Source organism: Podarcis pityusensis (assembly GCF_964106645.2).
Source record: "Podarcis pityusensis genome assembly, chromosome: 1".
Lineage (NCBI taxonomy): Eukaryota > Metazoa > Chordata > Lepidosauria > Squamata > Lacertidae > Podarcis > Podarcis pityusensis.
In genome coordinates, this window is record NC_138028.1 from 31,300,100 (window position 1) to 31,321,697 (window position 21,598).

The window sequence follows — 21,598 nt, forward strand, 5'->3', positions numbered from 1 at the left end:
GCAGGTGCAGAGGCACGGCAGAAAATACACCAAACATCAGCCAACACAATACGAGTCACAGAGCTAACTTTTGCTTTGGTTTAAATCGAGCTTTTTAGGTAGCTATATACCACTGTATCTGTGCTTCAATCCAATGTTTCAAGAGTAGAAAAATCTGCATTGGCACCCCGTGAACATATTGCCAACTGCAGCACCTCAAGCCAATCTGGAGAGCACTCAAACTGCGGGGAGAGGAGCCGAGAAAGACACACCTACACTGCTTTTTGTTTAGGAACATGACACTTGTGGGTACCATAGCACCCTCAGACATCTTCCTTTATCTCTCCCATATTTAAAAAAAAAAGAACTGTTTTCGTTTGGGGGAATTGACTAGAAAATAATACTGTGTGTTTCGAGTTGTATGAAGCCATTTTGCCTTGAAGGGGTGGGGAACAAGTAGTCTTTCCCTGCTACATAAAATATAACTATGGCAGACTATTGTGACTGCTGCCTTCAAAGATCCCAATCTCTTTCCTGTTTTTGGCTACCAAAATCCCTTAAGGGCACAGCATAACGTTTAAAACATCTAATGTAAGCACACTCCAAAATCTTCCCAACAGATGCAGAGCTTGAAGTCATAATTTACTGTCACATCTAAACCAGGCAAACTATGGTTTGCTTGCAAACCAAGATGACAAATCAGTCTGAACTAGGGTTGTGGGCAAACTATAGTTTTCTTGCCCTGGCTGTAATGTCAAGCTATGGCTTTTTATTTAACAGTGAATGGTCTGGGGCGGTGGGGGGGGGGTCATGTAAGACAGAGCTTGTTCACATAGCCCCCGTGATTTGGCATTACATCTGAACTGATCTAGAATGAGGCAGATCACATACACTCACAGTTCTGTTACCCAGAGGTGAGTTACCTAATTTACACCATCTATACTAAACTCAGGGACGCGGGTGGCGCTGTGGGTAAAACCTCAGTGCCTAGGACTTGCCGATCGTATGGTCAGCGGTTCGAATCCCCGCGGCGGGGTGAGCTCCCGTCTTTCGGTCCCAGCTCCTGCCCACCTAGCAGTTCGAAAGCACCCCTAAGTGCAAGTAGATAAATAGGTACCGCTTTATAGCGGGAAGGTAAACGGCGTTTCCGTGTGCTGCACTGGTGCTGGCTCGCCAGAGCAGCTTCGTCACGCTGGCCACGTGACCCGGAAGTGTCTTTGGACAGCGCTGGCTCCCGGCCTCTTAAGTGAGATGAGCGCACAACCCTAGAGTCGGACATGACTGGCCCGTACGGGCAGGGGTACCTTTACCTTTACCTTATACTAAACTCAGAAAAACTTGGGCAAACTCAGCTCAGGTTCTGTTCCTTTGAAGGTGTTCCTCAATTGCTTATAAACACAACGTCTTACCCTAAGTGTCATCCCACTGTATTTCATTTCTCCCATTCATACACACACACATAATTTCCTTGTTTTATTTTGTTTAAAATCTGTCATGTTAAATACTTTAATTACACGTTCTGTGCGGCGAACAAGAGTAATAAACCCTGCAGGCACTAGCAACCCTCTCACTCAACAATATATGTGCACGCTATTGTACTAAGGATATGTCCCCATGAACCAGCAAGCCTTAGGCTAGGATACATGCCACACAAGACAACCTAGTCCCAACCTACATTACCATACCATTGCAGTCACGAAGTTGATAAAACCATTCAATGAGGATTAGATGGAACGTAGGACAGCCACCGAAGGTTGCCATCTCCCCCTAATCCCCAGCAGCCAGTCAACTTGAACTGGACCTGACAGCGAGATGGGACACCCATTCTGCCCTACCAGAGGCTTAGAACGAAAGAAACAACTTCCAAGTGGGAGAGGGAGAGAGCTGCTACTGCCACTTCCTTGCTTGTTAAGGGATGAGGCAGAGGAAGGTCCCTGAAAACAATCCTTAGAACTGCCCCTCACTACTAGGAGAGGATCTAGATAATGGCTGGGGAGGCAGTATCCCCTGGGAGTGCCTCATCCCGTTAAGGTCAAAAAACCCACAAGGTGGCTGGAGTGCAGATTTACTCTCCGTTACTGGAGGCATGTAAGATCAGGCACAGCAATTGAATCGCCCTAGAGAGCCTCAGGCTAGCTTCGCTGTTCCAAAGATCTAGAGCCTTCAAGTGGAGCAGAGACCAGCCTTTCCCCTCCGACAGCTGCCACGATGATACTGAATTAAAGCTGAGTTTCTGTGCAAGAGCTGCTCGGGAGGGAAGCTCTAGCTAAACAGCAGGCAGCTTCTGTTCCCACAAGATCAAGAGATGAGGCTATGTCTGTTTGGAGCAAGAAGAGGGGAAATGGTAGGTTACATCTGAACAGGTAATGACACCTGCTTGTCTGCCCTGGGAAGAAAATGAACCATCTTTGGAAGAGGCAGGAAAGGTGGGTGGCACACTACCCTCGGGGGTTCCTTTCAAAGCACCTCCTGCCACTAGGGGGAGGAGATGACTGGAATGAAGCCCTGCTGATTCCTGAATGTCCTCTGTTCCATCTGCTGCTGCTGCTGCTGCTGCGTCCTTGCTCTACTGGATGGGGCAGGTGGGGGCTGCTGTTCTCTACAGGTCAAGCAGCAGCACACGAGGATCTTCCACCACAGCCTTGATCTTGCGCAGGAAAGTCACCGCCTCTCTGCCATCAATCAACCGGTGGTCGTACGTCAGGGCCACATACATCATTGGGCGCACCTCAACCTAAGGAAGAAAAAAGAGATGCTTAAGCTGAACATTTTCTTTTGTAATCAACTTGGTGCTGTACCTCAAAGCCGAAGCAAGTTACATTTTAAGCTTTGTAACATTTGCCCTGCATAACCAAGAAAGTGAAACCCCAAGCTGGAGTTTTCTTATGTCTTAATAATTTGACACAAACTCTTCAAACCTTTCCCCCACACATTCACCCTCTAATTCAAACCCAGAATACTCCCCTATCTTCTCAGAATAATTTTACAGTGGTCAAAACTTCCAGTTGGTCCTTTTCTACTGCACTTGTCAGGGCTCCTAGTTCAGCCTGATCCACTTCTTTCTCCTCCATCATCAGACTGGACAGTTGGTTAGAGTGTGGTGTTGATAATGCCAAGGCTGCAGGTTCAATCCCTGTATGGAGCAGCAGCATATTCCTGCAAAGCAGGGGGGTGGACTAGATATCCCCCAGGGTCCCTTCCAACTCCACAATTCTATGGTTCTATTTTACTAGACTGAAGGCCCCCTTTAAACATTACTCTAGCCATCTGGAAGATGCTTTGCTATGAGCAGCTTCAGCATGGGTAGGCTTTATACCTGAAGCAGCATCTCCACCCATCATTCAGCCTAGACAATGAGGTCCTGCTCCAAGGATCTTCTGGCATTTCCCTCATTGTGTAACATTTAAGTTACACAGAAGCAAGCAGAGGGCCTTCTCGGTAGTGGCGCCCGCCCTGTGGAACACCCAGCCATCAATGTCAAGGGACAGAAGCGACTCTATGACACTGAAGGCAGGCCTGTATAGGGAAGTTTTTAATATTTGATGTTTTATTGGGCTTTTATATTTTTCTGGAAGCCCCCAGAACGGCTGGGACAACCCAGTCAGATGGGCGGCATAACAACAACAGCAACAACAACAATAAATTGGCTTATCTACCTAGCCTGGTCATTTACATGTCATCTCAACTGTGCAGGAGCTAGTCACAGAAAAGTGGCTTGCCAGCGGCTAAGGTAACGTTTAAAAGCCCCATTAAGCCCCTTAACCTTCCATACAGTACATACTTTGCCTCCAACAGCAACAGGCCTGTCAAAGATGCCATGCATGCCCAAGATAGCAGACTGAGGGGGGTTGATGATGGGTGTCCCAAACAGGGATCCAAATACACCGCCGTTACTGATGGTGAATGTACCGCCATCCATATCCTCAATGGCAAGCTCATTCTTGCGGGCCTGAAATGAGGGGGGGGGGGAGAAATACTCAGTATCACTAGCATGTGAACACCTCAGAAAGTTCCCCACCCTAAGCAAAGGCAAGAAGTTATCTGAGAATCCCCAATAACTAGTGAAAATATTGAGGTTACAGGGGGAGTCCTTTGAAGTTCATATAAATATCTTCAAGGTTGAGGGTGCTATCAAATTCAGAATGATCAAAGCACAAGACAGAGAGCAATAGCTAGATTTTTGCTGGGGTAGCTTAAGACTGTAACAGAATGTACCTTTTTCAACACATGGCAATTCTAAGAAGGATAAGAATAAATTGAGTCATTCCTATTTTGCCACAGCACTGTCCAACATATTATTTATGGGTGTAAAAAAAAAAAAAAGGAATACAGGTACACTTGGTTCCAATACAATGGAAGGGACTCTCATCACTGTGCCACCATATAAAGTGCTATGTCTTTAAGGCACAGCAGAATGAGTTTCCGTCTCCCCCCACAATATGCTTCCTTGAGAACACGCTCCCCATTACTGTTGACAAACTTGAATCCAGCCTGTTTCATGTTATTTGCAAATTTAGCATAAACAATATGTTTTTTCTTGAACTGCAACCAGATACGGAGATGGCTACTAGTTTACATCACTTTTTTAAAAGTTAGATTTGTCTTCCAGAAAACATGTCGATCAACATCTATTAGTCAGAACGGCCAAGTGTTTTCAGGTGATGTATCACAGAGCACCAAATGCTAGATATATATATCTGGGCCTGGAATTTTAAGGCTTCTTGAAGTGGAGACTCTGCAGTTGGCTTTAGCTTTTTGTCAAATTACTGAACCAGAACCTTCATCCTGCCACTGTCTTAGTCACACTCCCCTTTCCCCCTTCTGATACCCCTTAAGAAAGATGCATGTCTGGTTTTCACCCTTGAGAACCCTTTATACTCGAAACATTACCTTTTCCCCCAGCTCATTGATTGCTCGCTCAATGTCAGCAAAGTTCATTGTTTCTACATTTCTGATTACAGGAACCACAAGACCCTGAAAGAAACAAAGATCTCTGAGTCAAACACAACATATATAACATGACAACAAGAGCCAAATATAGAGCAAGCCATCACTGGACAGAGGTGTGTACCCAGAGGTACCATCTTCTCTAACTGATTGAGGCAGCCCAACATCTTGAGGAGCCAGGGGACGGAGCCGAACACCCTCTGAACATTGAGGGGGTGGAACTCCCTTGGCCCCTAGGAGCTGGCGCCTATGGGTGTATCTAAAACAGGATTGGGGGACTTACTTCCTCTACCCCCTCCCCAGTCAAATTTGATGCCCTCTGTATCTCACTACGCCTATGACTGATCCCCCATGCCCCCCTGGAAGTTTGGACAAGAACACCCTCCCTTGCTGTAGGATTAGACAAAGCCAAGAAGCTTGTCTCTGAATTTTCATTTCTTACAGCTGAACACCAAACCAAATGATGTCCCATGCATCAGCCAGATGCATGTTCCCACAATACATACCCTAGGAGTTGCCACTGCAACACTGATATCCACATATTCCCTGTACACAATCTCTTTGGTAGTATCGTCTATCACTAGATGGAGAAAGAAAAGTAGGCCATTACATACAGAAGCATCACGAGTCAAAGCTCTAATCAGGAGCAAAAATCAAGCTTTATTGATTTAGTCCATCTCTTCCTTCCATTCACTAAAAATTAGTAATGGAGGGAAGCTGATCTGCCTAGTGTAAAGGAAACACGAGGTTTCCGCCAGTCACCACCTTGCAAGGAGCAAGTGCCTTGACCTTTTCTTTTTCCTTCAAGTCCTGTGTGTTTGGAGAAATAGGCAGTCTTGTCTCATTTACACAGATGCATGGAAAAGGTAAGAAACAGCAGGAGTTGGGCATGCAATTTCTTTCCATAGACCAACTTCTGCCCAAGTGAATATCCTTTTGCTAAGAAAGGGTTTGTCACAACACAGTTGCTTTTCTTTGCACAAGTGCAGAGACTCTCAGCTGCTGCACGTGACTTAATCATGAGGTCTGACAGTACTACCTTCCACAGAGGCTTGCTCATGACACTCAGGCATCTCAGAAACACTGCCCCATTGTTCTCACCTCCATTTACAACAGGCTGCTCTTGCAACGCAAAGGCTGCAGCTTTCACGAAGGCAGACATAAAGCCAAGTTTCATATTGTGCTTCTTCAGGAAGTTGTCCCTGTGCCGGGCTCTCATTTCCTGGATGTTACTGAAAAAGCCATCAGAAGAACATTTACTACTAGGAAAAGTAGTAGTATCTACTTAAGCACCGGATCTGCAGCACATTCCTGACTAGAGTTACTTTGTGGCTCAACCCTTATTTAAAAAGTGGCTTGCAATTTATTAAATTTTTTTTAAAAGAAATGTTATCAGAGTTTCAACAAAGAGTTTCACTGCAGTATAGACTGGCTGATCTCTGAGAAATGTATCAGGAGTGGAAAAATTACTAATATTTTCTCTCCCTCCCCAAAGTTTACAACAGCCAATTACTTTACAACCATTACTAATGTTACCCTCAGGGTGTCACCAAAACAAGCTACTGCATACTATGCTGAAATGCATATGGCTGTTCAAAGTATCCCCATGTGACGATGAACTTTCAGGCAGATGAACACTTTAAAATTCCTATAGATAGTTAAATTATGGGGACGACCACCACACATCTGGTCAAAGGAGGAATAAAATGTTAGATTTGCCTGCTGGTTATAGGTTCTTCACTGCTGCGCTAGAGCTACAGGGTCATACAATGAAACTAAAATGTTGGGAGATTTAGAAGGAGGAACTTCTTCACAGTGCACGTAGCAAAACTATGGACTTCACACTCACGAGATGTCAGTGAGGACCACTAACCCTGATGGCTTGAAAAGAGGATGAGACATGGAAGATAAAGCTACTGGTGGCTGCTAACCATGACAGCTATCTACTGCTTCCAGTAACAGAAAGCAGAATGCCTCTTAATACCAGTTCCTAGTGATCATAAAGGGGCAGAATGCTCATATCTTGTCTGAAGGCTTCCAATAGGCACATGTTTGGCCAATGAGAGTACAGAAGACCTCTTCACAAGACCTTGGAGAGCTCCAGAAAACCAAAGTAGACAGGTTATAGGTCTCTTGGGTTCAATATTGACACAGTGAAAGCAAACTTCAGAATAAGCATAATGGGAAATGAGGGGGGACCTTGTGCCTCCAACAGGCTCCATCCATCCTGACAGAATTTGACCGTCACTTTGTTTATGACTATCTAAAAAGTAAACCATGTCTCCAGTTCCTTTGGCCACACTTAACAAGCACATGAGTTTGGGGCTATGTACTTTGGAGGACCTCTGATGCAATGACTCTAAAAGGCCCTCAATCAGAGTACCGAAAGTAGCAGTTACCATCATTCACTTACTGGAGCAGAAGCCAGCCACCCAAATTGAACAGAATAGCTTTGTCTTGACAATTCTAGGCAGGCATTGTAGCCTTCATCTTCCCCCTCCCAGACAATATGGCTTTAGAGAGGCAGTTTTTAGCAAGTACAAGTGCCCCTTTGGGTTTAGACTGTTTGTTTTCCTTTGCCTAATCTTGTTTAGAGCTAGGATTACCGTCCAAAGACATTACCGTCTCCCAAGATACAAGGGTTTGAGGGGAGGAAGCCATCATGAGAAGCCTTTACAGCAGACACTGACACCCAGTGGGGAGGCAAAAGGCCTTGGCCTAAGCCCTTGCAAGTCGGGGGGCAATCAATCCAAAGCAGATTACTGACTGCAACAAGAGCCCAAGGCCAGAGTAAAGCGACACCTCCATTAGCCTCTAAAATGAGGTAAGTTGCAGCATTTCCTCTCCAATCACGATTATTTTGCCAACCTTATTATTCCAAGCACCAAATATTTACGTGTTTTGTCTTAAGAAGCAGGATAGGATTTCATAGAGCAATTTGATTTGGGCACCATTTTCCTTAATGTGCTGAAACATAAGCTTCCCCCTCCCCAAATCCATTAGTGCTCAGCCCACAAACGCACTTCATGGAACACAGTTGGTTCTCCAACTGCCAAGGAAAGATGCTAAGGCCGGGCGAGAGCTCCAGGACCTGCCTTTCGGCCGGTTGCACAGCTGAGTCCTTGCTTAGAAATAGCCTCAACTCTATACAACCAAGAAGCTGGCTAAAACCACTTCATCCCAGGACAAAACACACAAGATCAATGCACACCAATGAGCCAAAGTTCCTGTTCCTAGTGCAACACAGAAAGATCTTGGCTTACCTGCACATACTGAAGATATGGTCCTTACCTCATATCAATTTCATTGAAGGTGGTCAGCATGGCACATGTATTTTGAGCCTCTTTCAGGCGCTGAGCAATGCGTTGACGCATCCTGTTCATTTTCACCTGAAGTGGAACAAAAAGAGATATAGTCAAACCTCAGATCCTGAACGCCTCAGTTTTGGAACGTTTCGGCTCCCAAACGCCAAAAAACCAGAAGTAAATGCTCCTATTTCCGAATGTTTTTCGGAACCCAAATGTCCAACACGGCTTCCGCTTCAGTGCAGGAAGCTCCTGCAACCAATCAGAAGCCACACCTCAGTTGTCAAACATTTTGGAAGCCAAACGGGTTTCTGGAACGGATTACGTTCAACAACCAAGGTTTGACTGTAATGGGGGAAAGGTAGTTTTGCAAACTGACGTTGACAAGAATTCACATTGTTGACTATCACTACCAGGAATAACACAAGTAGGAAAGGCAGTGCTCATGAGCTAAAAACTTTGCTGTATTCAGCCACTGCTCACAGAATAGTACAGTGGTACCTCGGGTTAAGAACTTAATTTGTTCTGGAGGTCTGTTCTTAACCTGAAACTGTTCTTAACCTGAAGCACCACTTTAGCTAAGGGGGCCTCCTGCTGCCGCTGCGCCGCCGGAGCACAATTTCTGTTCTCATCCTGAAGCAAAGTTCTTAACCTGAGGTACTATTTCTGGATTAGCGGAGTCTGTAAACTGAAGCGTATGTAACCTGAAGCATATGTAACCCGAGGTACCACTGTACAACACAACTTGACCACTGCATCTCATGAGGCTTAGACTGGAGGTTTTTCAGGCAAAAGAATGGTCCCCACTCGGCCTCAATCACCCTCATGCACTGCCCCATAAGCGCAAGAAGTTTCCAATTACCCTTTGCTCCACTCTGGCTCCTTTGCTGACCCCAGGTTCCGCCACAGGAGCAGCTGCAACTGGCTTTACTGCAGAAACTGAAAGAAAATTGGGGGGGGGGGGGAGAAATGTGTCAAGGGACTGAGAGAAGAAGGTTTATGTCCTGGCAAGCAATGGATGAACACGAAGGCTATCTGAAGTAGAGATGAAATACTCATTTGGGAGATGATACCTAATGCATGCTAGGTAGCAAGGTGGACATTCTTTAACACTCTCCTGTGGACAGTTCTGCAGTCTCCAGTTCGGAATAACTCCCTGCTTATGCAGGTGGAATGAGGTTGGTTAAGGGGGATTAGAGATGGTCTTGGTCTCACCTGGTTTAGAATCCACAGGGAGTGATGACACAGGGGGCACTGGAGGCATCGCAGTGGGAATCTGTGCTGCAGGGGCAGGTGCTGCTGCAGGAGGAGGAGGAGGAGGAGGCGCTGCCGGTTCTGGTGCAGGGGCTGCTGCTGGTTTGGCCTTGGCAGGTGCAGCTAAACAGAAGAATTGAGAAAGGCAGTTGCACAGGCAGACAGAATCCAAGAGGTGCATTTTTTCCACAGACCATCCAAGCAGGCTCTTTCAGTATCTTTGAGAAAATTACCCTTTTGAATCAGGAGCCCATATTAATATAATAAGACAGTGTTCACTTGTCTCATTGGCACCCAGAAAATAAACTTGCGAAATGGTATAGCTATGCACAGAGGCAGTGGGCTCGGGAGGCAGCAAGTTCCATAGATTAGGTTCTTTTAAAAGCTGAGTTTGGAAACTAAACCAAAGTGCTGGTGGCGACATTTAAAGCCTTAAAATGGTTTGCTACCTGTTGTATCTGGCATCGTGTATACCCACACTAATTTGCTCGAGGCTTTGAGATTAGCAACCGAGACCCTGTTCCCAGGTCTAACATTTACTAAGGTCTGACTGGCAAGAGTCTAGAGCAGGGTTACCCAATGTGGTGCTTCCATGGGAACAAATGTAGTAACTGCATGAGTCACCTGTTCCCACATTCCACCCCTCCTCAAAGAACCTGCTTCTTTCTATTTATCTTTCAATAAATCACAAACCCTTATATTTTTACACATTGCCCATAAAATTTTGCAGGGAATTACTGTGATTTTTTCCCCTGCCAAAGTATGCAAGTCAAGTTGAATTTGGACAATTCAGTCCAGTTACAGCATTCAGATACGGATTCTTTATTTTTGCAGCAAAGCCCATCATTGTCGCAACTGTGACAGTGTAAGAAACAGACATGGCTGGTCCCAACTTACCTCCGGTTTTCCTGAGTTTAAACAAAGGTGTACCTCCTTCCACTTTCCCCCCATCAGGAACTAGAAGTGCTTCAATTACGCCAGCTACCGGAGCTGGAACCTGCACAGATGTCTGTAGATAAAACACAAATGAGCTCTCCCCTAATCATCAAAAGGAAATATGTTAAGCAAATGGGACTATCCCTTGAAGAGGAATGAATGACACATGAATGGGATTGGCCTTTCTACAGAAATCATGCAAAGAAACAGCATCATGGAGATATTACATCTTGGGGGTATACATATTTCACTGGAAATCAACTCTGCATTTCATCACAAGAAGGAACAGTACAGTTATTTATTTGTATCAACTGTACTGCTTGTTAAGTCCAGAGCCCCCAGAGGAAGCCAGTAGTATGGCATTTGCTAATAAGCCTCTCCCTCTCCAGTACAGTGGTGCCTCGCAAGACGAAATTAATTCGTTCTGCGAGTTTTTTTGTCTTGCGAATTTTTCGTCTTGCGAAGCACGGTTTCCCAAAGTCTTCAAAATCACCAAAGTCTTCAAAAACCTCAAAAAAGGCTACCACACCACGTGCTATGAGTTGCTCCTCGAAGTCACCCTGGGTATTAATGGTTTTAAGAAAAAGGAAACAAACTTGCAAGACGTTTTCGTTTTTCTCGTTTTTCGTCTTGCGAAGCAAGCCCATAGGGAAATTTGTCTTGCGAAGCAACTCAAAAAACGAAAAACTCTTTCGTCTTGCGAGTTTTTCGTCTTGTGAGGTACCACTGTATATAAACTGATTCACTCTCAATCTGAGAATGATGGAGGACATGCAAGCTCCCAGAAGGCATAGTTGAAAACGAGAAAGTTTTTCAAGTCAAAAGCTAGAAGAGTGCCCCTTGCCTAGGTTTTGTGATCTTCGGTTGTCTTTAGCTTACCCACCACCACACTGGAGAGCATCAAGAAACTACCCCATAAGAGCAACATTGAAGAATCAGAACAAAAGGCCTATCTAGTCTGGCATCCTGTTTCCCACAATAGGCATTTTCTCTATTTTCCGCACACCACGCATAACTGAATACATCATCTGGCGTTTCTAATTATACAAGAAAAATAGGACGTTTACCTTGTCTGTTTCAATCTCACATACCACTTCATCTTCTCCTACTGTGTCACCCACAGCTAAAAATGAAAAGAACCACCCTAAGTAAGGAAACTCTTAAAGCTCATTTTCTTAAAGCTCACATCAATGCCTCGCAGAGAGTCTCAATTCTTACATGTATGCCGGAGGACTTGCAAGATCATAATAAGGGTCTGGACATTACATACCTCATAGAGGACTTACACTGACCTTTCAAACTTTAATTAGTTTGGTGAATTTTCACCTATCGAATAAGTGTGTCCAGAGCTCCTTTCACCAATTACGACTTTAGTGTATTCCCACAACAGACCAAGAAAACCATAGAAGACAAAAAAGCTGCCTCTTACCTTTCTCCCACCTGACATCTCCCTCTGTGACTGATTCTGCAAATGCTGGTGTGTTCACTGTAACAACTTCTTCCCCTGTAGAAGAAATGTATATCTGCATGTAGTAAAAGCCTTCACATTCAGTCATTTTAAATTCTGGAATGTCTATGGACAAACAGCATTATTAGAAACCTCTTATATCTAGCAATACCTCTGAGAACATCTACACCAACCTATTTACACGAAAGCCAAGGTTTGTTGTCCCACAGATGATCAAACAAACCATAGTTTTCTTCTCTGAAGTTTGATTTGTTTCCCAGCTGCGCTTGCCTTGTGTCTTTGATGAGCATTTGGGGTGAGGTGGTCAAGCAAACCATGGTTAAGGAAGGGAGCTGGGTTCACACAGCACACTAAACTTAACTGAAAGAAACCAAGGTTTGTAAGCCAATGACAAACAATGGCTTTAGACTATTGTTTGTTGGCAGTAAACCACAGAAGCTGCTGGGCTGGACTCACACCTAAGGCTAAGTTATAGTTTAATGAGTCGTGGTTTAGCGTTATGTGGGAACCAGAACAGTGTCATCTCTCTTTTCTCCTTAAAATCTGCCTCCTCAGGTAGACTGTTCTCCCTCTTCCATAAAAGTAGAACATTGGGGTCATTTTGCAGTAGATTCAGGACATATTTATATACTTACTCTTGCCTCTCCATTATTTCCCAAACTGTTGAAACAAATCATAAGCTTCTCAGGACAGGGAACAGGCTTTTTTTAGTTTATATTATTTTGTAGAGCATCTTTTACACAGGTGACATGCTAATAATCATGCTTAATCTGAGACACTTGAGGGATGGGGGGAGCGACCAGTAAGGGACATAATATACCAGAGTCCAACCTACACTGCATCACAACCACCTGTAGTATGACAAACAAAGAAAAAACACAATTCCAGTCTATTACTTTGTATTCCTGCATTTTGTACTCCTTAGTTTAGACTAAGAATCAGTTGGGGAACAAGCTTGGAAGGAAATGTGCAGGCAGAAAAGCCCTCCCCCCAGCTGCAGTCATCTCAGGTACTTACTGCACACTGTGGTAGTTCTGAAATAACGGACAGTGAACACACGGGAGCCATTTACCCTGGAGAGCAAGAAACAAGAGATCAACTAAAGGCCAGCAAGAAGCAGTACAGATTTTGCATCTGTTGGCCTGACTTGACTGGGTTGTCAATCAGCAGCCCTGACAATTAACATGCTCATCGGGGCAGATGACATTCTGCACAGTACCTAAGGGAGTCTATTTCAAGGCATTCGACAATCAAGGAAGATCATATTTCTGGGGTGCTACCTAGCTTGTTCCCCCCCTCCAGAACAAATTATGCAAAATATGCAAATATATAAATTCATTCAAATCAGGTAATTTATACAGTTCAATAATTCTTCTACTCTTGGTGCAGAATGTGGATTACTCTGGTCTGGGATAATTTGGACACAGAGAATGCAGCTACCCCTCTCTGACAATACTGTAACTAGGAACTGGGGTTGTAGCAGCTACTCTCCATCCATGCAAATAGTCAAAACATACTGACTATTTACAGTTGAATACTTACAAATGCTTCCTGCTGTTGGCATAAGCTAACCCCTGGCATCGAGAGACACCTGGAAACAGAAAGCACTTCAATTAGAAATCTGTTTACATTATATCGCTTATTACAGTAACGTGTACTAAGACAAATTAGTTTAATAAATGTTATAAAGGTAAAAATAGCAGCTGACAATTATTATTGACATGTAAAAGTCTCCACACCATTATCCTAGTCCTCAACAACCTAGTCCTTTATCTGTTTTTTTATAAAAGATTAATAGCAGCCCCAGTATCCGAAATCTAAGTGTTGGCCAGCTAGGTGGGCAAGATTAATATCTATCAAGAAATGGAAAAGACACTAACACAAGATCTCTGCATTCATTTAATTTATTTTGTAGCATTTCCTCCACCACCACAACATCCAGAATCATTCAATTCATCTGCATCTGGGGAGAAATGTTTAGAAAAATTTGCATACCCTGTGCTCCTTCCCTTTTTCGATAAAGAACAAAAACATTTACAACACATCGTTTCTAAAAGGGGCCATTTTTTTGGAAGTGCTCAATTAATTCCAATTAATTGCACAGTGTTCCTGAAATAATTTATACAGTGTCAAATTATGCCAGAATGGGTGGTCCCATGAGTCTTTTTCCCAGAACAATCCTCATGAGCAAGACTCCAAATACTTACTGGATACATCTTAGAAATTCTATCTGTAAAGTCATATGGGCTAACTTATTCTGATGTGAGTTTCAACATGTTTGGGCGCTTGGGATCATCTTATTATCTGAGCCAAAAAGTTACATCAAAATCAACTCTAAGATCTCTTGCAAGGCAACCTACCGTTCCCTAAATTATGTTCTAAATTATGTATTTTGAACATAACTCATACAGAACTCCTTCTGCCCAAACCTACTTAAGTGAATGGGAAATGCATCAGAGCATCTCTACTTTTTCAAACTTATCAAATTGGTGCAGGTTAAAAATACTGTGCTCATCCACCTACATATCCTGAGTATCTGGGCAGGAAACAGGAATCATTTATCTATCCTTTAATGTGGGAACTGCCAAGGAAGGTTAAAAATGGAGTTCATTGGTGGTTATGCTGACTCTGCATTATGGTCATTTTCAAATATTCTAATCTATACACAAATCTGTTGGTTGAGTGAGCTGGTCATTTATGCTACATAGCTTGTTTTAACATATCATAGGTAAACATGGAATTCATTTCTCACTTTCTTTAATCTTTAACTACTTTTAAAACCACTTGTGGCTTTAAAGAAAGAAGTATGAATGTACTATAGTTTTTAACCAGGTTTTCATTAGATTGCCCTTGTCACGGTGATTATGAAACAGACAAGACACCTAATAATAATAATAAGAAAGACAGACACCTAATAATAATAATAATAATAATAATAATAAACTCACTGGAGAGTGAATGTTTCCCCTGTGGACAGCTCCCCTGCTGAAGAGAAAGATTATACAATCACCAATACAAAAAAATAAGTCATGAGTAACTCAAGGCAGAGTCACCTTTCCACACTATTCTACATTCCAAAGTAGAGAATAAATATACTGTATTCAGATTCAGTAGGCTATAATGACACCCCTTCTCATCAGCAAGGTGTGACTACCCTAGTTTGTCAGAGAAAGTAGCCCCAAGTTAATAACAGAACTTTAGAGCTGAAAGTGACCATGGGGTTCATCTCGTCCAACACTCTGCAATGCAGGAATCTCAACGAATGCCTTACGCTTTCAAATATTTTTCATCCACAGGAAAAAGGCATCCATAAAGTTTAATACAGGAGATCAATTTTTTTGCTTGTTTGCTGTTCTCCTTTATGTTCAAAAATGCACAGCCTTCAATGCAATCCTACACACCTACTTAGAATATGCCCCACCAAGTTCAATGGGATTTATTCCCATGTAAATGTGTACAGAGTTGCAACTTTAATAAGCAAGAGGGAAAGGTTCTCGAAACCTTGTATGCCTCTCTCTTATATAATATGATGGCTAAATATTGAGGTATGACAGCTACATATTGCAAAATGGGGTAACAGGATCAAACTCGTGATTACAGGCAATTAATATGCATAGTCTTCCCATTTGAATTACTATGAAGCCTAATGGTTTAATTAAGATGAGAACTGCCTCTGGCTTTTGATTTCATCTTTTGATTTCATCAGGTAAGCCTGTACAAACAATGGGATGTAATGGGGGAAAAATGGATGATAGCCAATGCTAGTCACACAAGTAGATCCACTGAAATCTTGTCAATTGATTTAAATGGGTCTACTCTGTGCATGACATAGCTGGATATCACCCAGTGAGTGTGATGCAGTGGAAAGCATGCGTTCAAATCCTTGTTTATCCACAAACAGCATCAATCCCATGTCAGTAAAATGGAAATCATCATAGCTTACTTCAAAAGATTGCTGCGAGGACATATACTGACTACCCTGAGCACAGTAGCATGATTAACTGTAATGAGGCAGAAATTCCTATTCTGATGAGCTACATAATTTGTAAACTCATTTTCAGCTAATGATTTTAGCTTCTGGCTATTACACTGAGTTCATTTTTTCAGTATTATCCTGATTGCACAGCCCAGATTCCTAGGTTCAGAAAAGTCAGCCCAGATATATTTTACAACACGAAATGTGGAACAAGCAGTGCACAGCACAAGGAGACTGAATAGTAGTGGCTACTACTCTATCCTTCTCAATATACCCACCAGAACTCCTTGATGGAACTGAACCTTCATGTTCTATGGCTTCCCAGTCTCGTTATAAATTTATAAAATGTAACAAAAATGAGATTGGAAGAAACCAGCCCTGCATTCATGAAGTAATACACTTGGCTGTGACAAAAACTTGTGATATATATTATATTCTACCAAAGAACTCTACTCACACCAGGAGTAACAAACAGATCATTTAATATCACATCATAGCATCCCAACAAATCATAGAAGAAACAAAATGAACATGACTACACTGCTATTCACACATTAAAACATTTCTTAAATGTTTGTTTGAGGAGGTGGATATGGTGACGCAAATCTAAATGGCGAAGTTCTGATCAATCTTAGACCCTGTTGTTATCCATGTAATCTTTATTCCAAACACCAAACTTCAAAGATTACATAGCATTCTGAATCAAAGGCTATGATTACCCGATGCAACATGACAGACGCATCCACCCACCCTTAGAATACACGAATTCCGGAGCAATATGTGTATACCGTATTTTTCGCCCTATAGGACGCACTTTTTCCCCTCCAAAAATGAAGGGGAAATGTGTGTGCGTCCTATGGGGCGAATGCAGGCTATGTGTCCTATGGGGCGAATGCAGGAAGCTATCCGCAAGCCTTGGGAGCCCGGCGGGAGTTCCCGCCGGGCTCCCAAGGCTTGCGGACAGCAGCCTGCAGCCCAAAACCCGGGGAGCGCAGCGGGGCGCACCCCGAGTTTCGGGCAGCTCTCTGCAAGCCTGGAGAGCCTGGCGGGAGTTCCCGCCGGGCTCCCAAGGCTTGCGGATAGCAGCCTGTTCTGGGAGCTGGGGTCGGGGGAAGCTCGGGCAAGCTCCGGGAGCGATGGCGAGGTTGCGCAACCTCACCTTTGCTCCCGGACCCCCAGCCCCGAGGCTAAAAACGAAGCCAGGACAGCTAGCGGGATCCATCCCACTCGCTGTCATGGCTTCTTTGCTAATAATTTTGTTTTTCTTTATTTCCCCCCCCCCCAAAAAAATAAGTGCGCCCTATGGGCCAGTGCGCCCTATAGGGCGAAAAATACGATATATATGAGGTTTTTTTATTTCTCACTTGAAATATCATCGTTTTAAGAGGGGGAAAATTTTCTGGCCCTAGATGAAGCAAAGTCTAGAAAGTAGTGAGTAAGTTGCATACATGATTAGCAAGGAGACAGATTAGAATGTGGTATACATGAGGAAAATACAACACAGGTCACTGCTCTGTTTGTTGTTCAGATGTCATATGTGTTTTTTTCTATAGATATTGTAAAAGTAAAGATGCCTGGTTCAGGGGCAGTAAAGTACTGTATTTTTCGCTCCATAGGACGCACTTTTTCCCCTCCAAAAATTAAGGGGAAATGTGTGTGCGTCCTATAGAGCGAATGCAGGCTGCGCCGCTAAGCCCAAAGGCAGAACAGCGCTCCGTCTCGCTGTTCTAGCTTGGGGACGGCTGCGCGCAAAGCCTCTGCGGGGCAGCAGGGCGCTGCGCTCCAAAGGCTTCAGGGATCTTTGAGGCTGGCGGTGGGGGAAAGCAGCGCTTCCCCCCACCACCAGCCCCACAAGCTCGGGTGAATGCACCTTGAACACACCTTGTTTTAGAGGGAGAGAACAAGAAAAAAAAATGTTTCCCCCTGTTCTCCCCCTCCTATGGTCCGGTGCATCCTATGGTCCGGTGCGTCCTATAGAGCGAAAAATACGGTAATGTCATGTTCTAGCCAGCTGATCTTACAGGGGTCCTTAAAATGGGGGCAACAGGTGCATTTTAATGAAACACTGAGCTTGTCCTCTAACCCTATTCATCTTCACTCCAATCTAAATGTTGAGTTTGTGGTTCAGTTCTTTTTTTAAATCTACTCCTATCCTCACCTCAATCCCCACTTAACCCCCACATTGTCCATTCCTGACAGAAATTCTCATTCCCAGGAACTAAACTAAATATTTTGATGAGCTCCTGGGTCTCAGGGAATATGTTTGTTCAAGGCCAAAGTAGCTAACGTAGGGAAGGAAGTGATGTTGGTGGGCAAGGCCTTCAAGGGCAGGGTAACGGTGTTGTATACACAGCTATTCTGCTATCACAGAGAATAGTTCAGAGAATTACTCTGGTAAAGAGAAACACTATTCCTTAAAAGGTACCCGTTCCCAGGGAGGGAGAACATAGATATGGTGGGCACAATGGAAACGTGGTGGGATAGAGAGAACTAGTGTGGGACACTTCTCTCTGGATAGTGACAGTGAAAGTGGAGATGCCCTAAAAACCTTAGTAGGAGAAAGCTGAACTCTGCTGAAATAGTTCAATGACATTGGTTGTCAGCATATTTTACAATTCTTTGTGAGTACTGTTGCACTTATGGCTGATTACAGACTTCCCATAGGAATCAGGATGGCCAATGTGAAAACAGGATGATGGACTAGATGGGACTCTGTTTTGATCCAGCAGGACTGTTATGTTCTCATGCTATGATAACCTGATTATTGTGAATTAAAACCTTGTGTATTTTCCTTCTCAGCTACCTCCTCCCCAATTTACTGCACAGAAAGTTCCCCATTTATTCTGCTACCTTGAAAGCTTTGTACACTCTCTCTTTCTAAGAATGTTTTGTCCACAAATTTTTAAGACCTTCCATGTTCAGCTACTCCTTTCAGCTGTTCCTTCTAGGTGTAGGCAGCTCGCTGATACATTTTTGCTGCTCCTCTCCCCAAAAGATTCAATAGTGAGGTAGTCACTAATTCAGCAACCTCACAGTTCTTCTCTGGAATGAAGTACTCATCTTGCAAAAACGTTTCCCATACATTTCTTTTCAACAGGACATATACTGAATCCAAACTTCCCATCATTCAAATCAATAACTTTGAATTCATCTTATATTCCTGCCTTTCATTTTTACAACAATGCCAAATTTGTCCAGTGCTTCAGTTCTTCTTTCCTTTAACCCCAACACTCACACCTGACCTTTCAAGTGCATTTGTTCTTCCTTATTTGACATACTGTAACTACAACAGCCTTCCTTGATCCATATCTCCATCTTTTACTCAAGTTCTCCCGCTGGCCTTTTAGTTAACTGTGTTTCAAAGTCAAATGCTTTCAGTCAGACTGACTGTGCAATCCTAACTCACAGATATACTGGATAGAGGAGGTTACGATGTGGCATATTTCCCAACACTCCCTCCCTGCTGTCCAAATGAGCTGACATGAAGGACTTACTCTGGCGTATTTACTTACATTAGCTGAAAGTGTTAGTTAAGTTGGCAGAAGTTACACCACTGTTGAGGCCAAAAAAGGGTATGTCAAGGTCAGGAAGAGGAGCAAACATTGCATCCTAATTCCCTCCAATCACTGATCCTGTATAGGGTTCAGTGTGCCTACACCAACAAAATTGCAGGTGTGACTAAAATCCACCCCATACGAGTCAATGGAAGGGCAGAAAATGATCCAGCCAACAGCAATTATGATGCAGCTTCATTTACACTGGAAATATGCCAGTGTGCCTGCCTGGTTAGGATTGCTCCTACTTACCATCCCCCAACAGGTATTTTACTTTTTGTTGTTGCTCAAAAAATTGCTCAAATCTATCCATCCCAAACAGAGTAATAAACAAGAAAAGGGGAAACTGTGATGGCTGAATGTTAATTACAGTTAATTAGGATGTCACCAGATAATTGCTGCAAAACAGATATATTGTACCATGCCAACTGGTGATGAGACAGTGGCATTTTATCTTGGCGCCCGTTACCATACAAGTAAAAACGGGGGGGGGGGGGGGACAAGGCAATTATTTGCAACGATCATTAACGAGGATCCCGTCATGCATAAACATTCCGACTAGACAAGACAAATGCGCTGTGCGGCATTGAAGCAGGTGACCCCTGCTTCCGGGCCGGGCGGAGAGGGGCATCGTTTGCAGACATCCGCGGTGCGAGGTCAACCGGGGTCACACCTGCTCAACAAACCTTCGCGGTTACCGCGTAGGCTGCTGTAGGGGGACGACACCCGCCGATACAGAGGCACAAGAGCCACGCGTGATATTAGGCGTCGCCAAGCTGTCACGCTGCGCTTCAACCTTCAGAGCCACCTTCACGCGCGGCAGAATCCCCTGCCGGCCTTGGGCTCCGAGGTGCCCGACGGCCGCCGTTCAGTTACATGCCTGACCTCGCCTCGCCCTGAAAGCGGGCAGGGCCCGGAGGCAACGGGAGGCGCCCCAAGATAAGAGCCACTCCCCGCCCGCCTTCAGCAGCCCGTTCGGGGCCTTCCGTTAGCCACGGGCAAGAGGCAGCGGGGCGAGGCGAGGCGAGGCGAGGCAGGGCAGCCTTCCCCCGGGCACGACTGCGGCCTCCCCCGCCTCGCCGCCCCGCGTCCCCCCGTTGCCCTTGGTGCCCGTCAGCACCTTCGTGGCAGCCCCAGCCCGCGACCTGCCCCTCCGTCTTCCCCTGCGGGAGGCGGTACCTGCCGAGCGGCGCAGAACGAGCGCCCGAGCGCCCGGTTGAGGCAGCGAGCCCGGGCCAGAGAAAGAAGCAGCATCGCGGAGGAAGAGGCGGCGGCGGCGGCGGCGGCGGCGGCAGGAAGAGCCCCAGGGCGCACACCGGAAGCAGGCCCGGCGGAGGCCGGATGCAGCCTGGGATCGACCAACCGCGGCTCGAGAAAGGGGCAGGGCGCGACGGGCTATACCAATCGCGGCTCCCCGAAGCACAAAGGGAGGGCGGGGCGAGGAGAAGTCGGGGAGCAGAACGGCCCTGAGGGCGAGGAGAGCGGCAGCCGGCGTAGACCCTGCAAGAGTGAAGAGGAGCACGGGGCATCCAGCTTCAGAGTCGATTGCAAAGGCCGCTTTTAGCCTCTGCAGGAGCGCAAATGAAGCAAATGGGCAGCAGTAGTGGCTGTGCTTGTGCAGCGTGCTGTTCCTCCCTCAAGCAAAACACACACCCGAAAACGATCTTTCGAACTGTAGAATATATGTATATATAGCTCCAGGAGAATCCCTCTCCATTAAGCAAGTTGTCACTCTATTTTTTCTATCTCTGTGGGCTCCAGATCTTGCCCTGCATCTTCCATTCCTGCAGTCGTGTGCGTTTCCCTCAAAAGCATTTGCAGAGGCGAGCCCTCGAACAAGGAGGGGTGTGCTCTGGGAAGTGGGGCTGCAGGGGGCAGAACTGGACAGGAAACTTTCTTTCTGAGAACTTCCCTAAGTTAACCACACTGGACCATAGCTGTCAACGTTTTCCGTTTTCTAAGGGAAATTCCCTTATTCCGAATAGGATTCCTCGCAAGAAAAGGGAAAAGTTGATAGCTATGCCCCGCACGCCCATCTGCTTCGCGGTTTGCGTGGGCGGCTGCAGAAAGGAAGGAAAGGGAGACAAGTTTCCTGCCACGACCTTCCTCATTTTTGGATCTAAGTCATTGCCCTTTCTTTGCAGCATGATTTAATGCACAAGCACGCTGTAAACGCAAC

The 21,598-nt window shown here is 44.9% G+C and overlaps 1 protein-coding gene across 2 annotated transcripts; it reads right to left on the bottom strand.

Annotated features, from left to right (window-relative positions):
• Positions 1-1,439: 1,439 nt before the first annotated feature.
• Positions 1,440-20,759, bottom strand: DLST (dihydrolipoamide S-succinyltransferase). Of its 2 annotated transcripts, none has more exons than XM_080978815.1 (15): positions 20,599-20,759; positions 14,838-14,874; positions 13,432-13,480; positions 12,907-12,962; positions 11,851-11,925; positions 11,489-11,544; positions 10,383-10,494; positions 9,447-9,608; positions 9,094-9,170; positions 8,218-8,315; positions 6,028-6,158; positions 5,433-5,506; positions 4,870-4,953; positions 3,761-3,928; positions 1,440-2,713 (listed from the first exon to the last, which is right to left on the bottom strand). In XM_080978815.1, the coding sequence occupies exons 1-15, from the start codon at positions 20,671-20,673 to the stop codon at positions 2,579-2,581; spliced, it is 1,389 nt and encodes a 462-aa protein (XP_080834941.1). In that variant the 5' UTR covers positions 20,674-20,759; the 3' UTR covers positions 1,440-2,578. The 2 variants fall into 2 exon arrangements, with proteins under 2 accessions (XP_080834941.1, XP_080834942.1); XM_080978816.1 differs by having other exon boundaries at positions 14,838-14,871; positions 20,599-20,725.
• Positions 20,760-21,598: the final 839 nt, after the last annotated feature.